Source organism: Jaculus jaculus, chromosome 9, assembly GCF_020740685.1.
Source record: "Jaculus jaculus isolate mJacJac1 chromosome 9, mJacJac1.mat.Y.cur, whole genome shotgun sequence".
Lineage (NCBI taxonomy): Eukaryota > Metazoa > Chordata > Mammalia > Rodentia > Dipodidae > Jaculus > Jaculus jaculus.
The window spans coordinates 88,705,949-88,728,194 of record NC_059110.1 but is presented as its reverse complement, the minus strand read 5'-3'; the positions used below and the strand labels follow the sequence as shown (position 1 = coordinate 88,728,194).

General features: G+C 48.8%; 1 protein-coding gene across 4 annotated transcripts in view; it reads right to left on the bottom strand.

The window, feature by feature from the left end:
* Positions 1 to 22,246, bottom strand: part of Rab11fip4 (RAB11 family interacting protein 4) — a 129,437-nt gene that overhangs the window by 2,788 nt on the left and 104,403 nt on the right. For 3 of the 4 annotated variants that reach the window (XM_012950167.2, XM_045158046.1, XM_045158044.1), the window contains 10 exons: positions 15,578 to 15,807; positions 11,466 to 11,660; positions 10,791 to 10,925; positions 10,501 to 10,536; positions 9,970 to 10,069; positions 9,626 to 9,729; positions 8,548 to 8,688; positions 3,682 to 3,763; positions 2,577 to 2,714; positions 2,342 to 2,500 (listed from right to left, as the gene is read on the bottom strand). In XM_012950167.2, the coding sequence (XP_012805621.2) occupies positions 2,342 to 2,500; positions 2,577 to 2,714; positions 3,682 to 3,763; positions 8,548 to 8,688; positions 9,626 to 9,729; positions 9,970 to 10,069; positions 10,501 to 10,536; positions 10,791 to 10,925; positions 11,466 to 11,660; positions 15,578 to 15,807 (1,320 nt within the window). The remainder of the gene's footprint in view (positions 1 to 2,341; positions 2,501 to 2,576; positions 2,715 to 3,681; positions 3,764 to 8,547; positions 8,689 to 9,625; positions 9,730 to 9,969; positions 10,070 to 10,500; positions 10,537 to 10,790; positions 10,926 to 11,465; positions 11,661 to 15,577; positions 15,808 to 22,246) is intronic. The other variant, XM_045158045.1, reaches the window with a different exon arrangement.

The window sequence follows — 22,246 nt, the reverse complement described above, 5'->3', positions numbered from 1 at the left end:
GATGACATGGCCTTTGCCAGGCCTTGGGGTTGGGAGGGCTGGGGACGGCCCTTGTGTACGGCATACCACACTTCTCACGGTTGGAAGGGGAGCACAGCCTCTCTTGGAGCTGCTTGGTTGAACACCCTTCCTCCCTACGGTCCTGTGCAGGAGAGGCGGGTACTGACTGCCAGCAGCAGCTAGATCTGCCTGAAAAAGCCCTGCCCTGAAGACTCAGGACAAACAGGCACACTGGTTTCCTTGGCTCCCCAGCAGGCAGTTTCTACTCCCTTCTACTCAGGGGGCTGTTTTGAGGTACCTCCACCCTGAGGACATGTGACTCCATCGTGCCCCACATGACCTTTCCAGTTCTTGCCTTCAGGTGCCTATGGCTTACCCCTGGAACCTGGGAAACCCTCCTAGGTAGAAGAAGGGCTGGCTTAGGACCTCTGCCTGGGTGAACGAGCTCCAGTGTGACCCGTGCCCAGACTTTGGCTCGCAGAGCCAGCTGAGCTGAGACATCACCACCACCACCACCACTTCCATCCTAAGCCACTGTCCCGTGTCCCTACCCTAAGTGGGTCTCCAGTGAAAGGAGTGGGATCTCAGGCTTGGGGATAACCTCTGGAGGACCACACCTAGCCAAGCACATGTCTACTACTAATGATGGCATTCTTCTCACCCCAAGCACCTAGGATAGGAATTTGTCTCCTTTAAATTTTTATTTATTTGTGAGTGTGTGTGTGTGTGTGGGGGGGGTTGTGCCAGGGTCTCTTCCTGTTGCAAATGTATGCGCATCTGGCTTTATGTGGGTGGAGGGGAAATTAAACCTGGGCCAGAATGCTTTCCAAGCAATCAAGCACCTTTAAACTGCGGAGCCATCTTCCCAGCACCCTGTCTTTCTCCCTCTCTTTTCTTTTGGTTTTCTGAGGTAGGGTCTTGCTCTAGCTCAGGCTGACCTGGAATTCACTATGTTAGTCTCAGGCTGGCCTTGAACTCATGGCCATCCTCTTACCTCTGCTTCCCGAGTGCTGGGTTGTAAAGGCGTGTACCACCACGCCTGGCTTTATTTTTTGTTTCTGAGGTAAAGTCTCACTCTAACCCAGGGTTACCTGGGACTCTAGTTCCAGACTGGCCACAAGTTCATGGCAATCTTCCTGCCTTAGCCTCCCAAGTGCTGGGACTAAAGTTGTGGGCCACCTTGCCTGGCTTTTTATTTTATTTTTTTAATTTAATTTAATTTTTAATTTTTTTTTTTTCAAGGTAGGGTCTCACTCTGGTCCAGGCTGACCTGGAACTCTGTAGTCTCAGGGTGGCCTTGAACTCACGGCGATCCTTCTACCTCTGCCTCCCGAGTGTTGGGATTAAAGGCATGCGCCACCACGCCCGGCTGTTTGCCTGGCTTTTAAAATTCAAGTTTTTTTTTTTTTTTTTTTTTTTGAGGTAGGGTCTCACTCTAGCCCAGGCTGACCTAGAATTCACTATGTAGTCTCAGGGTGGCCTTGAACTCACAGTGATCCTCCTACCTCTGCCTCCCAAGTGCTGGGATTAAAGGCGTGCGCCACCATGCCCAGCTTTCTTAAAAAAAAAATTATTATTTATTTGAGACAGAAGAGAGAGAGAGAGAGGTGGGGGGGGGATGAGAATGGGCATGCCAGAGCCTCTAGCCACTGCAAATGAACTCCAGATGCATGCACCACCTTGTGCATCAGGTTTATGTGGGGACCTGGAGAATCAAACCTGGATCTTTAGGCTTCACAGGCAAGCCCCTTAACTGCTAAGCCATCTCTCCAGCCTTGTCTCTCTCTCTCTCTTACTCTTACTTATTTATTTATTTTTTTGGTTTTTTGAGGTAGGGTTTCACTCTAGCTCAGGCTGACCTGGAATTCACTATGTAGTCTCAGGGTGGCCTTGAACTCACGGCGATTCTCCTACCTCCGCCTCCCGAGTGCTGGGATTAAAGGCACGTGCCACCACGGCCCACTCTCTCTTTTTTTTGAGTAAAGGTCTCACCTTAATCCAGGATGATGTGGAACTCACTCTGTACCTAAGGCTGGCTTTGAACTCATGGCAGTTCTCCTACCTCAGCCCCTGAGTGCTGGGATTATAGAATTGAGCCACCACACCCAGCTGAAGAACTCTTACGGGGACAAAGAAGACAACTTGACACCCACTGGGCGTCACAAGCGCTAAGATGCTTGACCTTAGTGGAGATGGGCTGGGTTGCTGAGTGGAGCAGAGAGGAGGACTGGAGGAGGGTCACTGCTTACTGGTCCTGCGCTGTGGGCCCTGTGCAGGAAAGCCCACATAGCCCACCCAGCCACCTCATCACAGCTGCTGGACAGTAGTTCCTGGGACCCACCTGCTTTAGTCGCTTGACCTCATGCTCAAGTTCTACCTCACGAGCTCTGGCGTTGAACTCGCCAAGGCCGGATGACGAACTGCGACCCCTGCCTGGCCTCTCGCAGTCCAGCTTGTACATCTGTAGGTGTTCCAGCTCCTTCCGCAAGTCTTCGATGAGCTGCGAGGGGCAGAGGCCAATTGGTGGGAGCGAGAATGGAAAGGGGAGCTGTGGGGTTCTCTGGGCTGGAACCTACCTCCTGTGTGGCTTCCCGCTCCTTCTGGAACTCAAGGCGGTTCTGCCGCAGTTTGTCCATCATGCGTTTGTACAGATCCATCTCATCCTTGAGCCGAAGACTCGTGTCCTCCAGCCTGTCAGACATGCGCTGCCTCTCCTAGAGCCAGGCAGACTCAGTAAGGGTAGTGTCCTGGAGAGGGGACTGCCCCCTGTGGGCTGGATGGCCACCTCAGCATGGTAAATGGACAGGCAGGTCAGCTCACTTGGGCAGAGCCCTTGAGTGATGGCTTAAAAAAACAAAGCTAGGTCTCTAATAGTCTAGAAACAACTGGAAATATCTCAGGCCAAGGTCCTTCAATGGCATCAGGCAGAGCCTATGCAGAAGCTGGTAGCGTCACCAAAAGTTAACCCTCTCCTTCTAGGAGAGGATTCCATTATATAAGGAGTATGCACTATATATATAGTAACTATTCTAGATTTACTGTACAAAACTTGAAAAATCAGAAACAAAAGACTTTAAAAAAATTTTTTTTTTTTTTTTTTTTTTTTTTTTTGTTTTTCGAGGTAGGGTCTCACTTTGGTCCAGGCTGACCTGGAATTAACTCTTGTTATCTCAGGGTGGCCTTGAACTCATGGCAATCCTCCTACCTCTGCCTCCCAAGTGCTGGGATTAAAGGCGTGCGCCACCACGCCCGGCTTAAAAAAAATTTTAAAAAGATTTTTTTGGTTTTGCAATGTAGGGTTTCACTCTACCTCAGGCTGACCTGGAATTCACGGTGATTCTCCTACCTCTGCCTCCCGAGTGCTGGGATTAAAAGCATGTGCCACCACCCCTGGCTCTTTTTTTTTTAAATTAAATTTAAAATTGTTTAAGACAATCTTACGTAGCCCAGGCTGGCCTCTAACTTGCTATGTAGCTAAGGATGGCCTTGAGCTCCTGATCTTGCCTTGACCTCCCTGAGGCTGGGACTATGAATGCATGCACCATCCTGCCATGCACATTTTTTTCCTTTTCTTTTTCTCAGTACGGAAGACTTTTCAGAATTCTAGAAACTACGATCTAAAGACCCCACGGTCGACATCGCCTCTGTGGACTCGGCCCTTTGTCAGGCCCTGCGGCTCACCTCATCCAGTTTCTCTGTTTGAGACTTGAGCCGTGTCACTGTGGTTCTCAGGTCAGCATTTTCTTCTTCTAACTGCTGCACCCTGTGGACAGGAGGAGGACAAGTTTTTCAGAAATCTGGAGTGGAGATTATTTTATAGAGAATGACAATCTGCAGCTCTTCTTGCTTGCTGGAGGAGAGAGAATACCAGAAACCAACGGGAAGGGAGCCAGGTGGGTGAAATGGATGCTCACAGAGTAGGCTGAGTATTCCTAACCCCAAAACCCAGAATGTGAAGCTCAAGCCTTGACATGATGGCGCAAGTCAAACATTCTATACCATAAAACTCTTTCATGCACACATTTAAAATACTGTGTAACATTTAATGCAATCCCCATCAAAGTTCCAATGTCATTCAGAAATAGGAAAAACAATCCAAAAATTCATTTGGAATCACAAAAAAATCTCAAATACCTAAAACAATACTGAACAACAAAAATAAAGCTGGTGGCATCACCATACCTGATTTTAACCTATACTACAGAGCCATAGTAACACAAACAGCATGGTACTGGCACAAAAGCAGACATGTAGATGAATGGAACAGAATAGAGGACCCAGATGTAAGTCTGGGCAACTACAGCCACCTGATATTTGATAAAAATGCCAAAATGCCAAAAATATTGGAGAAAAAACAGCCTCTTTAGCAAATGGCGCTGGGAAAACCGGATATGTATCTGTAGAAGGATGAAAATAGATTCTTCTCTCCATGCACAAGAATTAAGTCCAAATGGATTAAAGACCTTAACATCAGACCTGAAACTCTGAAACTGCTAGAGGAAAAAGTAGGGGAAACCCTTCAACATATTGGTCTTGGCAAAGACTTTCTGAATATAACCCCAATTGCTCAGGCAATAAAACCACATATAAACCGCTGGGACCTCATGAAACTACAAAGATTTTGTACGGCAAAGGACACTGTGAATAAAGCAAAGAGGCAACCTACAGAATGGGAAAAAATCTCTGCCAGCTATACATCTGATAGAAGATTAATATCTAGGATATACAAAGAACTCAAAAAATCAAATAATAAGAAATCAAACAAGCCAATTAAAAATGGGCTATGGAAATAGAGAGTTCTCAAAAAGAAGAAATACAGATGGCATATAAGCATCTGAAAAAAATGCTCTACATCCCTAGTCATCAGAAAAATGTAGATTAAACTATGCAAGATTCCATCTCACTCCTGTCAGATTGGCTACCATCATGAAAACAAATGATCATAAATGCTGGCGAGGATGGGGAAAAAGAAGAACCCTTTACAGTGCTGGTGGGAATGCAATCTGGTCCAGCCATTGTGGAAATCAGTGTGGAGGTTCCTAAGAGAGGTAAAAATAGATTTACCATATGACCCAGCTATAGCACTCCTAGGCATATATCCTAAGGATTCATCTCATTACCTTAAGAGATACTTGCTCAACCATGTTTATTGCTGCTCAATTCACAATAGCTGGGAAATGGAACCAGCCTAGATGTCCCTCAACAGATGAGTGGATAACGAAGATATGGCACATTTATACAATGGAGTTCTACTCAGTGGTAAAGAAAAATGAAGTTATGAAATTTGCAGGAAAATGGGTGGATCTGGAAAGGATTATACTAAGTGAGGTAACCCAGGCCCAGAGAGCCAAGCATTGCATGTTCTCTCTCATATGTGGATCCTAGCTACGGATGGTTGGACTTCTTTCTGTGTGAGTAGGAAGAAAACTCAGTAGCAGAGGCCAGTAAGCTAGACAAGAGATATAAAGGGAAGAGAAAGGAAGGGGGGGGTACTTAATAGGATGGTATTGTATATATGTAAGTAGAGGAATAGATTAATGGGGGTGAAAAGGCCCAAATGAAATCAGGGGAAGAAATTGAGTAAAGCAAAGGTGGAGGGAGGGCTAATCAAAATCTAAGAGGATATAAATAACTCATATGGACACCTACATTTTGAACAATGGAACACTCAGGAGCCTTAGATTGTTGCTAGAAAATTTTCAGTGCCAGGGATGGGATACCTTCCAGTGAGTGGTTGGCCAGGAGGTCCCTTATGGCCCCCAAACATTACAGGCCATTGCCGAGACCCTTGGTTTCCCACCAGAAATAGATGGTAAGACCCTATTACTGAAGACTCCACATATTTGGGCTACAAGGCCACTGAGAAATCCTGCTGGAACTGAGCTGATAACCTCCTCCATGTAGACCAGCTGACAGAAAGCTGGAAGAAGCCATTCTGCATGCAGTTCAATGGGAGAAAGAGAAATCACCAGTGAAGACACTCAACAGTGGACACTGCAAGCCTTATTTATATTTGGCCAGCCAGACCAAATGAGCCAATGGGTGCAATAGTGGCACGTCTGTCAGGGTGAAAACCAACTGCCCTCTAATTGGACTGGGAGGCCCACTCCATGGGAGGAGATACATCCCTGATACTGAAAACTTAAAACAGGGGTAGTCATGAGTTCTGGGGGTGTAACGTCTGCTGCTGTCTGGCTGAATGTATGTACTATGCTTATCAAACTGCCCAGTAAGCATGTCCCTTAATGTTCATACTCTAATACTCTTATATTAATGCTACTCTCACTTTTGGTAGAGAATCTTCTCTTTTTAGACAGCAGTGACCTTGGGGTGACTCAGAAGGTATCATGGTGCTGAAAAGAAGGGACCGGAGTGCACAGTAGTATAATATCTCTATCACACCTTCCAAGGCTCAGAGTTTATTGTAGAAGAGGTGGAAGAAAGAATGTAAGAGCCAAAGGAAGGGTAGGAATCCTTACAACGTGCTCCCCCCAGACACAAAATGGCCTGGATATCCATGACCTCACAGTGCCTGACACTACCTACACAAGACCATCATAATAGGAGGAAAAGATCATGACATCAAAATAAAAGAGATACTGATTGAGATGGGGAGAATGGAGTTACAAAGGGGAAAGTGGGGGAAGGGAGGGTATTACCATGGGATTATTTTTTTATAATCGTGGACATTGTTAATAAAAAAATTTGGAAAAAAATACTGTGTAAAATTACCTTCAAGCTATGAGAAAAAGCTATTTTTTTTTTCAAAGTAGGGTCTCGCTCTAGCCCAGGCTGACCTGAAATTCACTGTGTAGTTTCAAGGTAGACTTAAACTCAAGGTGATCCTTCTACCTCTGCCTCCTGAGTGCTGATATTAAAGGCGTGAGCCACATGCCCGGCTTAGAAATGTATTTCATGTTTAGATTGGGTCCTATCCCCAAGAGATCTAATTATTTATATATGCATATATAGATTACAAAATCTGAAGAACACTGAACCATGAAACACTTCTGGTCCCAAGCACTTAAATTAGGTATCCTCTATATAGCACTGAGCGTCCTGTAAGCAAAGTCAAAGCTACAAAGATCTGGAATTGTCATTCGCTCATCTTCCTTTCCTGCAGCGGAGGACAATCATCTGTGGTGAGCAGCAGGGCAGTGGCTCTTCTTCGAGGAGAACCAGTCCTCCCTCCTGTGCTCATTTCCTGTTAGGATCTGCAGTCTGAAGACAATGACCCTGATGCTTTCCATCCTCCTTTCCCAGTACTTGTCCCAGGCTCCTCTCTGAGTGCCCACTGCAGCTGTGGCTGACTGACCACAGGCACAGCTTTAGTGGGAATAAATTTTCCATGGGAGGGTTCACCAACAACTGCCCTCTAGTGACCCCTCCCAAGGGAACAGAAGCCAGTACCGGGGTGGTTTTATGGAACATGGGGAGAGGAATGGGCGAGATGGGCTGTTGGTACTGCAAAGGGTCATATCTGGACACTCATTCCTATAGCTCCCTACCCCTAAGCCATGCCAACAGAGGGGTTTCCTGGCCTCTGGGCTCCCTAGGGAGGGATCCAGACTTCCATGGCATGTGGCCTGGAACTAGTGGAGTCAAGAAGGGACGCATGCTGGTGATTGTGGAAGCTCCGTCTATGTCTTTTATGGAAACAGTGCCTGCAGTTAGGAGACCGCTCCCCAGGCTTGCTTTCTGGGTTGTTTTCAAGCACTCATCACACTCCACCTCTGGTTCAGACAACTCTCTAGGGCCGACAGCTATCAGGACAGGCTCAATGAGTGAGGTCACCTTTAAGAGACACTGGCCCCAGAGTCAGATGCAAATAGAACCATCCTAAATTTAACAGACACTGCTGGTGACAGTGGGGACAGAGGGAGCCTCAGGCACAGGGGAGCTAGGAGGTCTATTCAAACCGCACTGAGGGGGGAGGTCAGGAGGCTGCAGTGCTGCACAAGTCCCATCTTCCAGCCCCCACTTAGCAGCCCTCTGCTGCCCACACTGAGCATAGTGACCCCTGCAGATACCTGGACCTACAGAGCGCTGGGACAGCGCCTGCTCTGGCAGGGGCCTCAGCACAGCCGTGGCCAATGTCGATGACGACACAGGGCATCACAACCTCAGCCTTTGTGTGATGTGAGCTGGCTCTGCTGGGGTAGGAAGGAGAAAAGAGGAGGTGGGGTGATCAGGCCAGTGCTGTTCCTCACTTGCCTAGTACAGGTTCTGGCAAAGAAACTACCACACAGCCCAGCTCCTGGGCCCCAGGCTGAGGTTACTCATGTTCAAAGTCAGGGGAAGCACATGACAGCAGGGGGCGCTCCAAGCCTGGATATGAGATCCAGCCTTGGCCTCCAGGACCAGTCCTTACGTCTAGGCTAGACCCTGTGCCACTTCCTTTACCTCTTGAAGAACAAGTCCATGTGCTTTGAAGGTATGAGGAATACAAGTGCTACAGCAGGGGGCTCAGCCTTTTCATGAACATGAGCTGGTGCCTCCCCAGGGCTGCCAGCATGGGGGCATGGCTGCCTAGGCTGATGTGCCTACCTGGTGTTGAGCAGTTCCAGCTCCGTGCTCTTCTCCCGCTCCAGCTTGCTGTAGGCCTCCCGGTGTCGCCGGACCTCCTCCTCCAGCGTCTGCTCTGCCGTGGTCTCCTGATCCTTCACCATCTCCTCCAGCTCGTGCACCCTGGGGCAGGGTGTGAGCCACTCCAGTTAAAGCAAGCTCTCATGGCTCCTCTTGCCTCACCCCAACCCGGGAGGCTTAGACCCCACCAGTGTTCCTAACACACCCAATGAGGGAGGCAGTGCTAGGCCAGACAGGAGTTTGGCTGACAGATGAATAAGGGACAGTGACATCTGACGAGAAGTGTATCAGTTACACACTCAAGGAGAGGGCAGATCTGTTGAAGAAGGTCCAGAGGACAGTATTCCCACACAGGACGTGGTGGGCCATGCAGGGAAGCAGAGTGGGGGTGGCAGGCTTGGCCAAGGCTCGACAAACCACCTCTTCCTTCTGCTCCGCCTTCCTGGCCAGCACCCCTTTCGTTACTCAGCACATCCCAGCTAGCGGCTGCATGCAAGCACAGCACAGCCAGGAAAGGACCCAGACCCTGTGTGCTATGGAACCCTCCCCCAACTCCTCGTAGCCTCGAGCTGAACATCAGTGTGGGGTGCTGCTCACTGTGTGGCATAGAAAGAGGCCCATCTTGGGACCCACAGGGTAGAGTACTGGCCTGGACATGGAGAAGCCTACCAACTTTCCTAAACCTGGGGGAGAACAACTAAACTCAGCACCCACCACACCCTGGACAGCAAGCATGGGGCAGTGTCCTGCCCAATGAGCCCTCCACAGCCATGCCTGGGCTCCTCCCACCTTCCACTTCCACCACCTCCCGTGTGCAGGGCCTGTTGCTAGGACGGGAGGTCAGGCTTGGTCACAATAGGCACTGAAAGCCGCCGGGCCTGAGGCTGCTCACATGGAGGACAGGGCATTATCTGTCAGAGCCGAATGAAGGGCAAGCTCCTGAGACCCTTGGAGCTGGAAGGCCTGAGGCTCCTCCTGTGGCATTGGGACAGAACCCCCCTCCCCCTCCACGCCCTCCTGAGAGTCAGTCCCTGCTGACCTGAGCACCAGCTGCGTATTCTCCTGCTTCAGCTTGCTCTTCAGGTCCCCGCTGGCCAGGCTGTCATTCTCCAGCTCTGTCACCTTCTTTTCCAGGAAGCTCACCTGCAACGTGGGATAGAAAGACTTGAGGCCACAGGACTGAGAATCCAGAAACCACGTTTATGACAAGACTTCCAAATGACATGCATGAAAACCAGTCATGACTGGTGAGGGAGGGGCATGTGACCTGTGCCCCTATTCCCACCTCCTGAGCAGGCACAGGGTCTCCTGTGCCCTCAGAAGCAACCCCTAGCACAAACACACGTGAGTCCCTTACTTCCTCACTCTCCTCCCCAGGCCCACCTTCTCCGTGATGTCATTGTCACAGGAGTCGATGCTGTCCCGGAACAGGTCCTCGGTGCTGCCATTACTGCTGCTGAGGTTGCTGTTGTGCATGAGCTGCCTGCAGGGGTCAGGGGACAGACGCTCATCTGCCAAGGCCGCCGAGCCCGGGATCCTGACTCAGGCTACAGGCTGGGCCAGCATCCACCTCACCAGGGGCTGCCAGGGAGCCCCTGGGGAAGCCACCCTCACAGGGTTACAAGAGTCACACTCGGCTTGCCCTACACACCCAACAGATGGCAGCGGAAGGGCATCTCTGACGCTCCCTACACTGAGCTGCAGAGCGGAGAGAAAAGCGGCAGTAGCCGAGGGCTGGGCCCTGGCTCTCCCTGAGGCCGAAGGAGCAAGGGTTTGAGCACACTGGCCCTGCTAAGAAGCGGCGAAGCAGACCTCTGGCTGTGGGCTGCCGGCACGGAGCTCTAACCAGGCAGCAGAGCAAATGAAAGTGGGCAGCACTCAACCTATCACCATCCCCACACAAGAGAGCCTTACCGTCCAAAGGCTGTGCTTGAGATCTTCCGATTGGGGCTAGAGAGAGAGGATGGAGACAAGTTACTGATGGAACAGAGGGGCCATGGTCCACTCCCTACTCAGCCCACTGCAGAACACTGATGGGTGACAGGCTTTCTGCAGTGAAGGTCACTCAACCTGCTAGATGCTAAGGAGGACCAGCTGACGTACTTCTGTCTGTAGAAAACGCCCCAGGGTCAGCCCTGCCAGCTGGTGTCCTGGCAGACCCTCTAGGCCCCACCTATCCCTGTCCCCCTGCGCTGTGGCCTTACCTGTTGGCCTTTAGATTTTTCAGCCGGGCCTCTAAATCATTCAACAGGTTGATCTTCTTGCAGCACTGAGAGCAGTACACGTCCAGCAGCTCACTGTTGTAAGCATGCCGCATCTTCCTTGGGGTCTGCCCCGCACTGGGCCAGAGGAGGGAAGGAGTCACCCTCTTAGCTCCTCTCCAGTTGTATCCCACCCACCCTGCGGAGCTTGCTGTGCCTGGTTCCCCAGGATATATGAAGTTCTGGGGCAGGGGAGTGAAAATAAAGCCAAGAGCACCCCTTTCCCAAGGCTGTCAAAAAGAGAAATCCAAGGAAATGTCCTTGCTGGACAAGGAAGGCAAATCCAGAGTTATGTCACAGGAAGCTATGAGTCTGATGGTGGGAAGGGACCACAGAAGATCACTTGGAGGACCCTGTAACACTGCAGTAATTAAAGACCAAAGTTACACAGCCACCCCCACAGAAGTCTGCAGATTCCCAGATCAGTTAACAGTCTCTTTCCAAGGAAGGAACATTGGGAGGGATCTGACCCACAGCCAGGATGGAAAGGCAGCATGCCCAACCCCCACAACAAGAGCTGTGTAGCCTGACACAGGGAAGGAAGGATGGTCAGCTCAGACAAGACAGGTTCTGTCATGTTTTCCAGACCCCAGATGATACCCCAGAGCAAGGGCCCACCTGGAAGACACTGAAGACCCCAGATCTGAGTAGACATTGGTTCTTGTCTCATCATCAGGACAGGGGCTGCTGGGGGCACAGTCCACATCATCCCCCTCCCCGTAGTCTTCAAACTGCTCCTCGTTGCTGATGAGAGAGGCGGTGGAGTGTGTGGAGAGGTCTGATGTGGTCATGGATGGAGTGTGGATCAGCGATCTGAGGGCCACAAGCATCCAGTCAGAGAAGGGCTGAGGGATCCACCCGTACTTTGTGGAGGGGAAACCAGCTCAGCCAGCCCTATAGACTGCAGGAGCCTGGCCATGTTGTGATTTGAGGACCCCATCATAAAGTGAGCATCCCACACCAAAACTTCCTCCATGATACTCACAATCCAGTCTACTCCTGAGCAGTGAAACATTGGTTATGGGGCACAGGTAGCTAAGAGTGCTTGTGGTGTAAGCATGAGGACCCAAGTTCAATGCCCAGTACCCACCTAAAAAGCCAGATATGGAAACACATGCCAGTAACCCCAGCCCTGAGGGGAGCAGAGACAGGAGGACTCCTGGGGCTGGCTGGTCAGCCACTGGAAGCCCACAGCAGCAGGACAGCAGGAGCTCTGAGGTTCAATAAGAGACCCCATCTTGAGGAAGTAGGCAGGAGAGTGACAGAGGAAGATACCTAAGGTCTGCCCTGGTCTCTGTATGTGTGCACATGGGGCAAGTGCCTCTGCACATACACTTGCACGCAACCCATAAACAACACACACACACAAAACACTGAGTGCCAGGTACAGTGGCACATGTCTTTAATCCCAGCACATGGGAGGCAGAGGTAAGAGGATCACCGTGAGTTCAAGGCCACCCTGAGACTACATAGTGAATTCCAAGTCAGCCTGGACTAGAGTGAGAGCCTACCTCGAAAAACAAAAAACAAACAAAAAAATTGGTTTTGACAATGGTTTTGCTATATTAAATTATAGTATTTTTTTTTAATTTTTATTTATTTATTTGAGAGTGACAGACACAGAGAGAAAGACAGAGAGAGGGAGAGAGAGAGAATGGGCGCGCCAGGGCTTCCAGCCTCTGCAAACGAACTCCAGACGCGTGTGCCCCCTTGTGCATCTGGCTAACGTGGGACCTGGGGAACCGAGCCTTGAACCGGGGTCCTTAGGCTTCACAGGCAAGCGCTTAACCGCTAAGCCATCTCTCCAGCCCAAATTATAGTATATTTTAAAATTAGAACACACACCAGTGAATCAGGCTGCTAAATTAGAGAATATCAAATAATTATTGAAAGATTTATAAAAGTTTTGGTAACAAGGCAGGGAAATGATCATCAACAAAAAGTTACATAAAACTTTTTTAAAAGACTGAGTATGTAAGCAGGCTATAAAGAAAGAAAAGTAGGAAATAGAAATATTGTGATTTCTTCCCATTCTTATTTTTCCTGCCTTTTCCAAGTTTTAACTACCTTTTACAATATAATGATAGATAAACCAGTTTACAGGGGAATATTTCTAGTCCAAAGATATCTAAACCCACAGAACACAGATCAGAGACCAGGCGGGCTCTGGATCGCGTCATAGGGGACCCATCCTGTGGCCTGAGCCCAGTTAACACCTAATAACAAAGAGAAGGGCAGCACACTGCCTGTCACATCTATCACCTGTAGTCACCAGGCCATTTCTCTACACACGCACAGAGCACAACTCCACAAGCTCCCTGGGGCAGCACATGCATAAATGGGAAACATGGACATGAGAAAACAAGTAAACCATGTCCCCAAGGGATCCCCGGTTCTGTAAGGCTCATAGCACTGAGAGATGCTAAAGATTGACTCTTACCACACCTACTGCACACTTCACTGTTCCCCTCAGGGTCCTGAGCCCTTTGGCTAAGTGGATCCTCCTGCTTCATGCTTGCTCTTTACAAGTTTTACACCAACTCTTGGCACCTACCACTGGCTTGCCTCCTGGTAGTTAGTCCCAGAAAACAATGGGACAGACAAACAGTAATGACGAGCTAAAAGAGCAACAGGACTATGATCCAGGGCCCTCTGTCCTTGTGTTAGCTGGTCGTAGGCACAGCTTGTTCACTGTTCCCAGGACCCTTTTGACAGACATGCCACTCCTCTAAGGGCCCCTCAAAATGCCCTGACTCTGAGAACCTCCTAAGTATGAGCTCAGCATTGAGAAAAATAGAGACTGAATCACAGAAATTAACTCCTTTTTCTTTTCTTTTTTTTTCGAGGTAGGGTCTCACTCTAGGCTAGGCTGACCTGGAATTCACTATGTAGTCTTAGGGTGACCTTGAACTCACCATCATCCTCCAGAGTACTGGGATTAAAGGAGTGTGGCATCATGCCTGGCTGAAGTTAACTCTTTTTAAAGGCTAAAAATGACTAAAAGTTGGTAATTTCATGTGGCTTGATCAATACTAGACTTTCCTCTTTCCTCTCCAAACACTTGGGTCAGCCCAACCTAGCAGAGGCTTTTGCCGCACAGGCCTTCCTGACCGCCATGGCTTCCTCGGCCAGTGGTAGCTGCAGCCCAGCATCTCACAAGCTCCAGTGGCTTTATGATGCACCACTCTGTGCACCTGGCCCTATGTGGGTACTAGGAAGTCAAACTTGGGCAGGCAGGCTTTACAAGCAAGCGCCTTAAACAGTGGAACCATCTCCCCAGCCAAAATCTGCTCAGTTTTTTAAAAAATATATATTTTTTAAATTTTTTATTTATTTATTTGAGAGCGACAGACACAGAGAGAAAGACAGACAGAGGGAGAGAGAATGGGCGTGCCAGGGCTTCCAGCCTCTGCAAACGAACTCCAGACGCGTGCGCCCCCTTGTGCATCTGGTTAACGTGGGACCTGGGGAACCGAGCCTTGAACCGGGGTCCTTAGGCTTCACAGGCAAGTGCTTAACCGCTAAGCCATCTCTCCAGCCCTCTGCTCAGTTTTTAAGAGCATTTTTCAGGCATTTGCTAAGATCATGCTTCACTGCTATCTGTATAATCTCTTTCCTTCCTCCCCACCCCGCTGCCCCCAGTCTCTCTCTCTCCTTGGTTGGTGCTCAGGGTAGAACCCAGGCAGGGTCTTGCACATGGTAAGCACAATACTCTACCATTGAGGCACATCTCTGGTCCCATAAACTGCTTTTAGTGAATTTTTTTTCCAAGGCAGGGTCTTGCTCTAGTCTAAGCTGGCCTAGAATTCATTATGTAGTCTCAGGCTGGCCTAGAACTCAAGGATCCTCCTACCTCTGACTTCCAAGTACTGGGATTAAAGGCATGCACTACCACACCTGGCATAAATGCTTTTTTTTTAATTTGAGGGAGAGAATAAAAGAGGCAGACAGAGAGAGTGCATATGGGCACACCAGGGCTTCCTACCACTGTAAACAAACTCCAGACAAATGCCCCACTTAGTGCATCTGGCTTTCTATGGGAATTAAACTCAGCCCTCAGGTTTTACAAGCAAGCGCCTTCAACTTTCTAACCTAATAACCTCTTTTTTTTGGTCTTGCTCTAGCCCAGGCTGACCTGGAATTCACTATGTAGTTTCAAGCTGGCCTTGAACTTATGGTGATTTCCCACTTCTGCCTCCCAAGTTCTGGCCTTTTGTTTGTTTGTTTTAAACAACTGCTTTAAAAATATTTTTACTTATTTGAGAAAGGGAGAGAGGAAGAGAGAAGAAGAAAGAGAGAGGAAGGGAGGGAGGGAGGGAGAGGGAGAGGGGGAAAGAGAGAGGGGGGGAGGGAGGGAGGGAGAACGGGTGTGCCAGGGCCTCTAGCCACTGCAAACAAACTCCAGATGCATGCAACACCTTCTGCATCTGGCTTATGTGGGTCTTGGAGAATTGAACATGGGTTCTTAGGCTTTGCAGACAAGTACCTTAACCGCTAAGCCATCTCTCTAGCCTGATATTTGCTTTTTTAAACTAATCAAGATCATATATCCATGTCACTGAACACTCACTAAAACTTAACTGCACAGCAGCCTACAACCCCAGAACTACACACCCTGCTGAGTACGTATGGAGAATACGTGGGAAGTGACCTCTGTGTGCTAAACCCAAGGGTGTCTCATGTGTCATTCTGGACCCCAGAGGTCACATACGATAGCAGCGTTCACTCACTTGTCCTCTGGCAGGAACAGGCTGCCCAACCTGTGCTCCTTCTCATCACAGGGACTTCCGACACAACCCTCCAGGCTCTGGCTGCTCTCCATGGGGCTGTCCATGTCTGATTCCAGGGGGCCTTCAGGTGGGACCAGTGTCATCGCCTCCTCCTCCTCATCAGGAAAGAAGCCAGGCTCCCTAGGGAGGAGCTCGCCATCAGCAAAGGTCAAGCCACAGACGTCGCTGCCCTGAGAAAGATGGGACAGATGAGTTAGATTGGCTCCTGCAGCTCAGCGCCCTTCATAAGACTGCAGTGCCTGGGGTTCAGGAAGGTCCAGACCTCGAGACCCTGGCAAGGGGTTAATCTTGAGCGCTTCTGTTGCAGTCAGGTTCACATTGCTGGCAGAAATCACCTGACCAAGAGTAGCTTCTGGGGAAAAAAAGGATTTATTTTGGCTTACAGGCTCAAGGGGAAACTCCATGATGGCAGGGGAAAACGATGGCATGAGCAGAGGGTGGACATCACCCCTTGGCCAACATAAGGTGGACAACAGCAACAGGAGGGTGTGCCAAACACTGGCAAGGGGAAACTGGCTTTAATACCCATTAGCCAGCCCCCAACAATACACTCCCTCCAGGAGGCATTAATTCCCAAATCTCCATCAGCTGGGAACCTAGCATCCAGAACACCTAAGTTTATGGGGACATCTGAATCAAAGCACCACAGCTTCTCATGGTGGCTGACTCATAAGAGTCCAGTGAGGGGCTGGATGTCTTAGAGACAGCCATTCATGAAAAGGGACATGGCCAGGACAGCTACAACCCTCAGAGGAGCTGGCTCCCAGGCCAGAATCCTCATTATCAAGTGTTCACAGGAAGCCACGTGCCTTCACACAGGATTCTTGGTTCTCTGCACTGAGGGTGCCCACACTGAGAAGCTGTCAGGAATAAGCCTGACCTCACGTAGAGTCCGAGGCACAGTGCAGGGAGGTCCACACAGCTGGATGTACCTTCCATGACTGCACACATCAAGGAACTCCAGCTCCCTCCTCCACAAAGCAAGAATGGCAATGGTGTCTTATAGAACCATTGTGTCTGCTGAGTATTTCCTGCTAGCCTCTGACACACAATAGGATCTCAGCAATCAGGAGGCAGAGGCAGGAGCATTGCTGCAATTGAGGCCAGTCGCCTATATAGACAGTTCCAGGTCAATCACAGCTATATAGTAAGGTCTTGGCTCAAAAAAAAAAAAAAAATTAGGGCTGGAGGGATGGTTTAGCAGTTAAGGCACTTGCCTGCAAAGCCAAAGGAACCTGGTTCAGTTCCCCAGCAGGACCCATGTAAGCCAGATGCTCAAGGGGGCACATGTGTCTGGAGTTAGTTTGTAGTGACTGGAGGCCCCATTCTCTCTCTCTCTCTCTCTCTCAAATAAATAAATAAAATATATATCTTAAGAAAAAAACAAAACAAAACAAAAACAAACTGTGTGTGGTGGTATACACCTTTAATCCCAGCACTAGTGAGGCAGAGATAGGAGGATGGCTTTGAGTTCAAAGCCAGTGTGAGACTACATAGTGATTCCAGGTCAGCCTAGGCTAGAGATCCTACCTCAAAAAAAAAAAACCAAGGCTGGGGAAGATTGTTCAGTAGTTAAAAGTACCTGCCAGCCTGGTTTCAGTTCCCCAACAACACATATAAAGCCAGGCAAATACTCATTTGCAGTAGCAAGAGACCCTGCCATATACACACACACCGCATGCAAATAAGTAATTAAAAAAATTTTTTTTGTTTATTTATTTGAGAGTGGCAGACAGAGAGAGAGAGAGAGAGAGGGATGGGGGAGAATGGGTGTGCCAGGACTTCCAGCTACTGCAAACAAACTCCAGACACGTGTGCCCCCTTGTGCATCTGGCTAACGTGGGTCCTGGGGAATCCAGCCTCGAACCATGGTCCTTAGGCTTCACAGGCAAGTGCTTAACCACTAAGCCATCTCTCCAGCCCGCAAATAAGTAATTTTTTTAAGGGGGCCTGGGACGTAGCTCAGATGATAAAAGTGCTTGCTTAGCAGGGCCTGGGTTTCATATCCAATACCAAATAAACTGAGTGTAGAGCAACATATTTTTAATCCCAGGATTTGGAAGCATTTAGGGGGTGGAGGCAGGAGGATCAAGGGATCATGGTCATCCAGGGCTACAGAGTGAGTTAAAGGCCAACCTGGGATAACATAAAACTCTGTATTTTTTTTTTAAATTTATTTATTTATTTATTTATTTGAGAGCAACAGACACAGAGAGAAAGACAGATAGAGGGAAAGAGAGAGAATGGGCGCGCCAGGGCTTGCAGCCTCTGCAAACGAACTCCAGACGCGTGCGCCCCCTTGTGCATCTGGCTAACGTGGGACCTGGGGAACCGAGCCTCGAACCGGGGTCCTTAGGCTTCACAGGCAAGCGCTTAACCGCTAAGCCATCTCTCCAGCCCTGTATTTTTTTTTAAATTTAAATAAAGGAACAGGGCTAGCACTTGGAATGCTGAAGTAGGAGGATCTCTGTGAGTTGGAGGCCAGTTTAAGACTAATTCCAGGTCAGTTTGGGCTACAGCAAAAGAGATGGCTCAGTGGTTAATGTACTTGCCTACAAAGCTCAACAACCTAGTTCAATTCCCCAGTGCCACTGTAAAACCAGATGCACAAAGTGGTACATGCATTTGGAGTCTGTTTGCAGCAGTTGGAGGCCCTGGCATGCCCATTCTCTCTGTCTGCAAATAAACACACACACACACACACACACACACACACATTTTTTTACTTTTTGGTTTTTCAAGGTAGGGTCTCACTGTAGCCTTTGCTGACCTGAAATTCACTACATAGTCTCAGGGTGGCCTTGCACTCATGGCAATCTTCCTACTTCTGCCTCCAAAGTGCTGGAATTAAAGGTGTGTGCCACCATGCCCAGCAAAAATATTTTTTAAAATATTTATTTTTATTTTTTATTTTTATATTTTTTTGGTTTTTCGAGGTAGGGTTTCACTCTAGCCCAGGCTGACCTGGAATTCACTATGGAGTCTTAGGGTGGCCTCGAACTCACAACAATCCTCCTACCTCTGCCTCCCGAGTGCTGGGATTAAAGGCGTGCGCCACCACACCCAGCTAAAATATTTTTTAATATTTTAAATTTTTTAATTTTTAAAACAATGAATAAACTGGTCTGAAGAGATAACTTAGCTGTTCAGCCATTAAGGCACTTGCCTGGAAAGCCTAAGGACCCAGGTTCAATTCCCAGTACTCACATAAGCCAGATGCACAAGGTAGCACATGTGTCTGGGAGTTCATTTGCAGTGACTAGAGGCCCCAGCACACCCATTCTCTCTCTCTCTCTGTCTCTATTTACCTATCTTTAATAAATGAATAAAATATTATAAAAAAGGAGTAAATTCTGGCCAGAGGGTGTGTCATCAGTCTAGACCTTTCACTTTGAGCTCAGAGCTGGCCCAGTGCCTAGACTACACCTCACGTGATACCAGCTGGCATGCAGTAAGATTTGTCTCAACCTCTTGCTGAAGACTTCTCGGAAAAGGGCTCTGTCTTGGCTTAGTTTACCATAGTGTAAGAGGTAGCCTTAGGGAACGGTTTCCTGGGACGCTTTGCTTCTGACATTCCCCAGGTGGTTCTGCTTCTTCCTGTTCTGTGATGAGGGCTGGCAAGAGCTCCACTGAAGGCACCTCTCCCACGCCCAGACTGCTAGGCGGTGGCAGGAACATCGCAGCAAAGGCCTAGGAAGTCTTCACATAACAGGTGCTGCTACTATAGCCATGGCACAGGACTCCTCCCAAAGAGTTGTTGATCAAGGAGGTTCGCCAAATAATCCAGGTTGTTTCCATGGCTCCTGGATGCCCACCAAGACTGAAAAGAGCTTTCGCCAAGACCACGACACTTTTGGGTTCAGGACATACAGGAGTCAAGCTGAAGCCAAGGTGGAGTGCTTCCTTCATGCTGGGTAACTCACACAGGGGATGCAGAAGGTGCTACTCAGGCTGCCAGCAGAGAAAACCATCAACATGAACACTCAGAGAAGACTCCTATATTCTACAATCCTGACCCTCCAAGGCAAGACATGCCCTCTGGTACAGTAGTGGCATGAAGGTTACAGGGGTAACCAACAGCTCTATGATTGGATGTGAGGCCTACTAATACTGAAAACCAGGCCAAAAGAGCATGGTTGGGAGAATGAAGGCCCTAGGGGAAAACCAGCAAACTGGCTGTATTGCTAAATGGCTGTGTTGTCAGTCTTCCTCCCAATATCCCCCAATGACTGACTGCTTCTGTCACAACTCCATGGGGAATGCCAGCAAACCCATTAAGAAGGGCACTCGGGAGTGGGAGCAGAGAGGAGGGAAATGATGGTACCAACATATGATGTGTCCATATAAAGTTTCTACTTAATAATAAAAAAAGAGTATATTGGACTGGAGGGATGGCTTAGCGGTTAAGGCATTTGCCTGCAAAGCCAAAGGACACAGGTTCTATTCCCCAGGACCCATGTTAGCCAGATGCATAAAAGGGCACACGCATCTAGAGTTCATTTGCAGTGGCTAGAAACCCTGATGCACCCATTCTCTCTCTCCCCCTGACTCTTTCTCTGTCAAATAAATAAATAAAATATTAAAAAAGAGTATATTTAAATATTTTTAAAAATTTTTTATTTATTTATTTGAGAACAACAGACACAGAGAGAAAGACTCTTTTTTTTGGGCTGGAGAGATGGCTTAGCGGTTAAGCGCTTGCCTGTGAAGCCTAAGGACCCCGGTTCGAGGCTCGGTTCCCCAGGACCCACGTTAGCCAGATGCACAAGGGGGCGCACGCGTCTGGAGTTCGTTTGCAGAGGCTGGAAGCCCTGGCGCGCCCATTCTCTCTCTCTCTCTGTCTCTTTCTCTCTCTGTCACACTCAAAAATAAATTAATAAAAATGATCAAAAAAAAATTTTTAAAAGCATTAGTTAGTTATGAGAGACAGATGGGGATGGGCATGCCAGTGCCTCATGCCACTGTTAATGAACTCCAGATACAAACACCTTTTTGTGCATTTGGCTTTACATGGGTATTGGGGACTTGAACCCTGGCCATCAGGTTTTGCAAGCAAGTGTCTTTAACCACTGAGCCATCTCTCCAGCCCCTAAATTTTATCTTTAAAGGCACAGATAAGTTGTTCTCTGAGGCCCAATCAGCAAAGCTTTTCTTCCCCTTTTTAATTTTGTCTTTCTTCTATTTTCTTAGCAATCGGAAGTAGTCAATGCAGACAGTTCTAACTGGTCAAGTGCTAAAAAGAAGTGAGTGATGAATGCTTGACTTTAAATGAGAAATACATATCATCCCCTCTAGGAGTCGGGGAACATCACAAAAGATGGGATGGAAAGAACGTAAGAGATGGAAGATAGGGAGGTGCACTGTGGAACTCTGGTGTTCAGACATGACAAAGCCATTGCACTCAGGAACTCCTCATACCGTAAGTGGTAACCTGCATAAACTGTACGGTGTGATAGAGACAGGGGGTCGGGGGAAGCTTGGAAGACCACTCTTTTCCATAACGAATTAATAACAACTAAAGACTGCCACTGCGACAGGGAAGAGATATGAAATGTGGGGTACATACAGTCAAAATGTAATCTATGCCTATGAAAACGTCAAAAACAACAACAACAAAGCCAGGTTTTAGGACACCTGAGGAAGCCACTTGGCACTCTGGAGTAGATTAGTCCTTGTGAGTCTATCCCCCACCCCAGGACACCCTGGACAAAGAAAAGAGGTGATGAGTGAGCTTGGCTCCTGCCTGTGCCATGACTCGGCTGAACACGAAATGGACCAAGGAGTCAGCAGCAGACAACCCTGACGGGAGAGATCAGTCAAAGGGTGGGTGATCCCCTAGTGTTCATGGGTCTTCCCCACTCACATGCCACTGATCTCATCCCACGTGGCTCAGGACCTATCAGATCTCAAGCCGTAGGCAAGCTCCTCATCAGTAAGCATAAAGCACAGAGGAGACACCACCATCATGTAGTGGCACAGGTCCTGCGACTGCCTGGAAAGCTCAGGTCACCCCACTGACATTCTCAACAGAGTAACAGGCGCAGAGAAACCTGCCCACCTCCCCTGGCTAGCAGGCAAAGGACCCCACTTATTTCATGTGTCACTGGGGCCTCACACTTCACAGGTCTTCAGATCTCAGCGTAGCAGAGAGGGAACTTGCTCTGTAGAGACTGGGTACTACTTATGATGCCCAGATGTTCCCCTAATGTAGCAACATCCATATAGGCCACCTTCACCCCACAAGAGATGGTGGTTAACACAGAGACACTGGAAGAAAACTGTGGCCTACCCTGGAAGGAGGAGTCAGAGCTCCTGAACAGCATGGGCACTCTGTACCTCTCCCCACCATGAAGACCTGCAAACTTCACCTGACCAGAAGGGAAAGGAAGTGACCGCCTGCTGGGAATGCTGCTCTCCACTGGTAGGTGGGTTCTGCTTCTGGTTTTCATGAGTCCCAGGGCTTTGCCTCCTTCCCCACTTTTCGTAGGTCAAGGGCCTTGTGTACAAGGCAAGGACTGAGACCAGGCTGGTGACAATCAACACCCATTCTCTCCCCACATCCAGGTCCCGAGGAAACTGTGGCCAAACAGCTCCCCAAAGAGAGGCAGA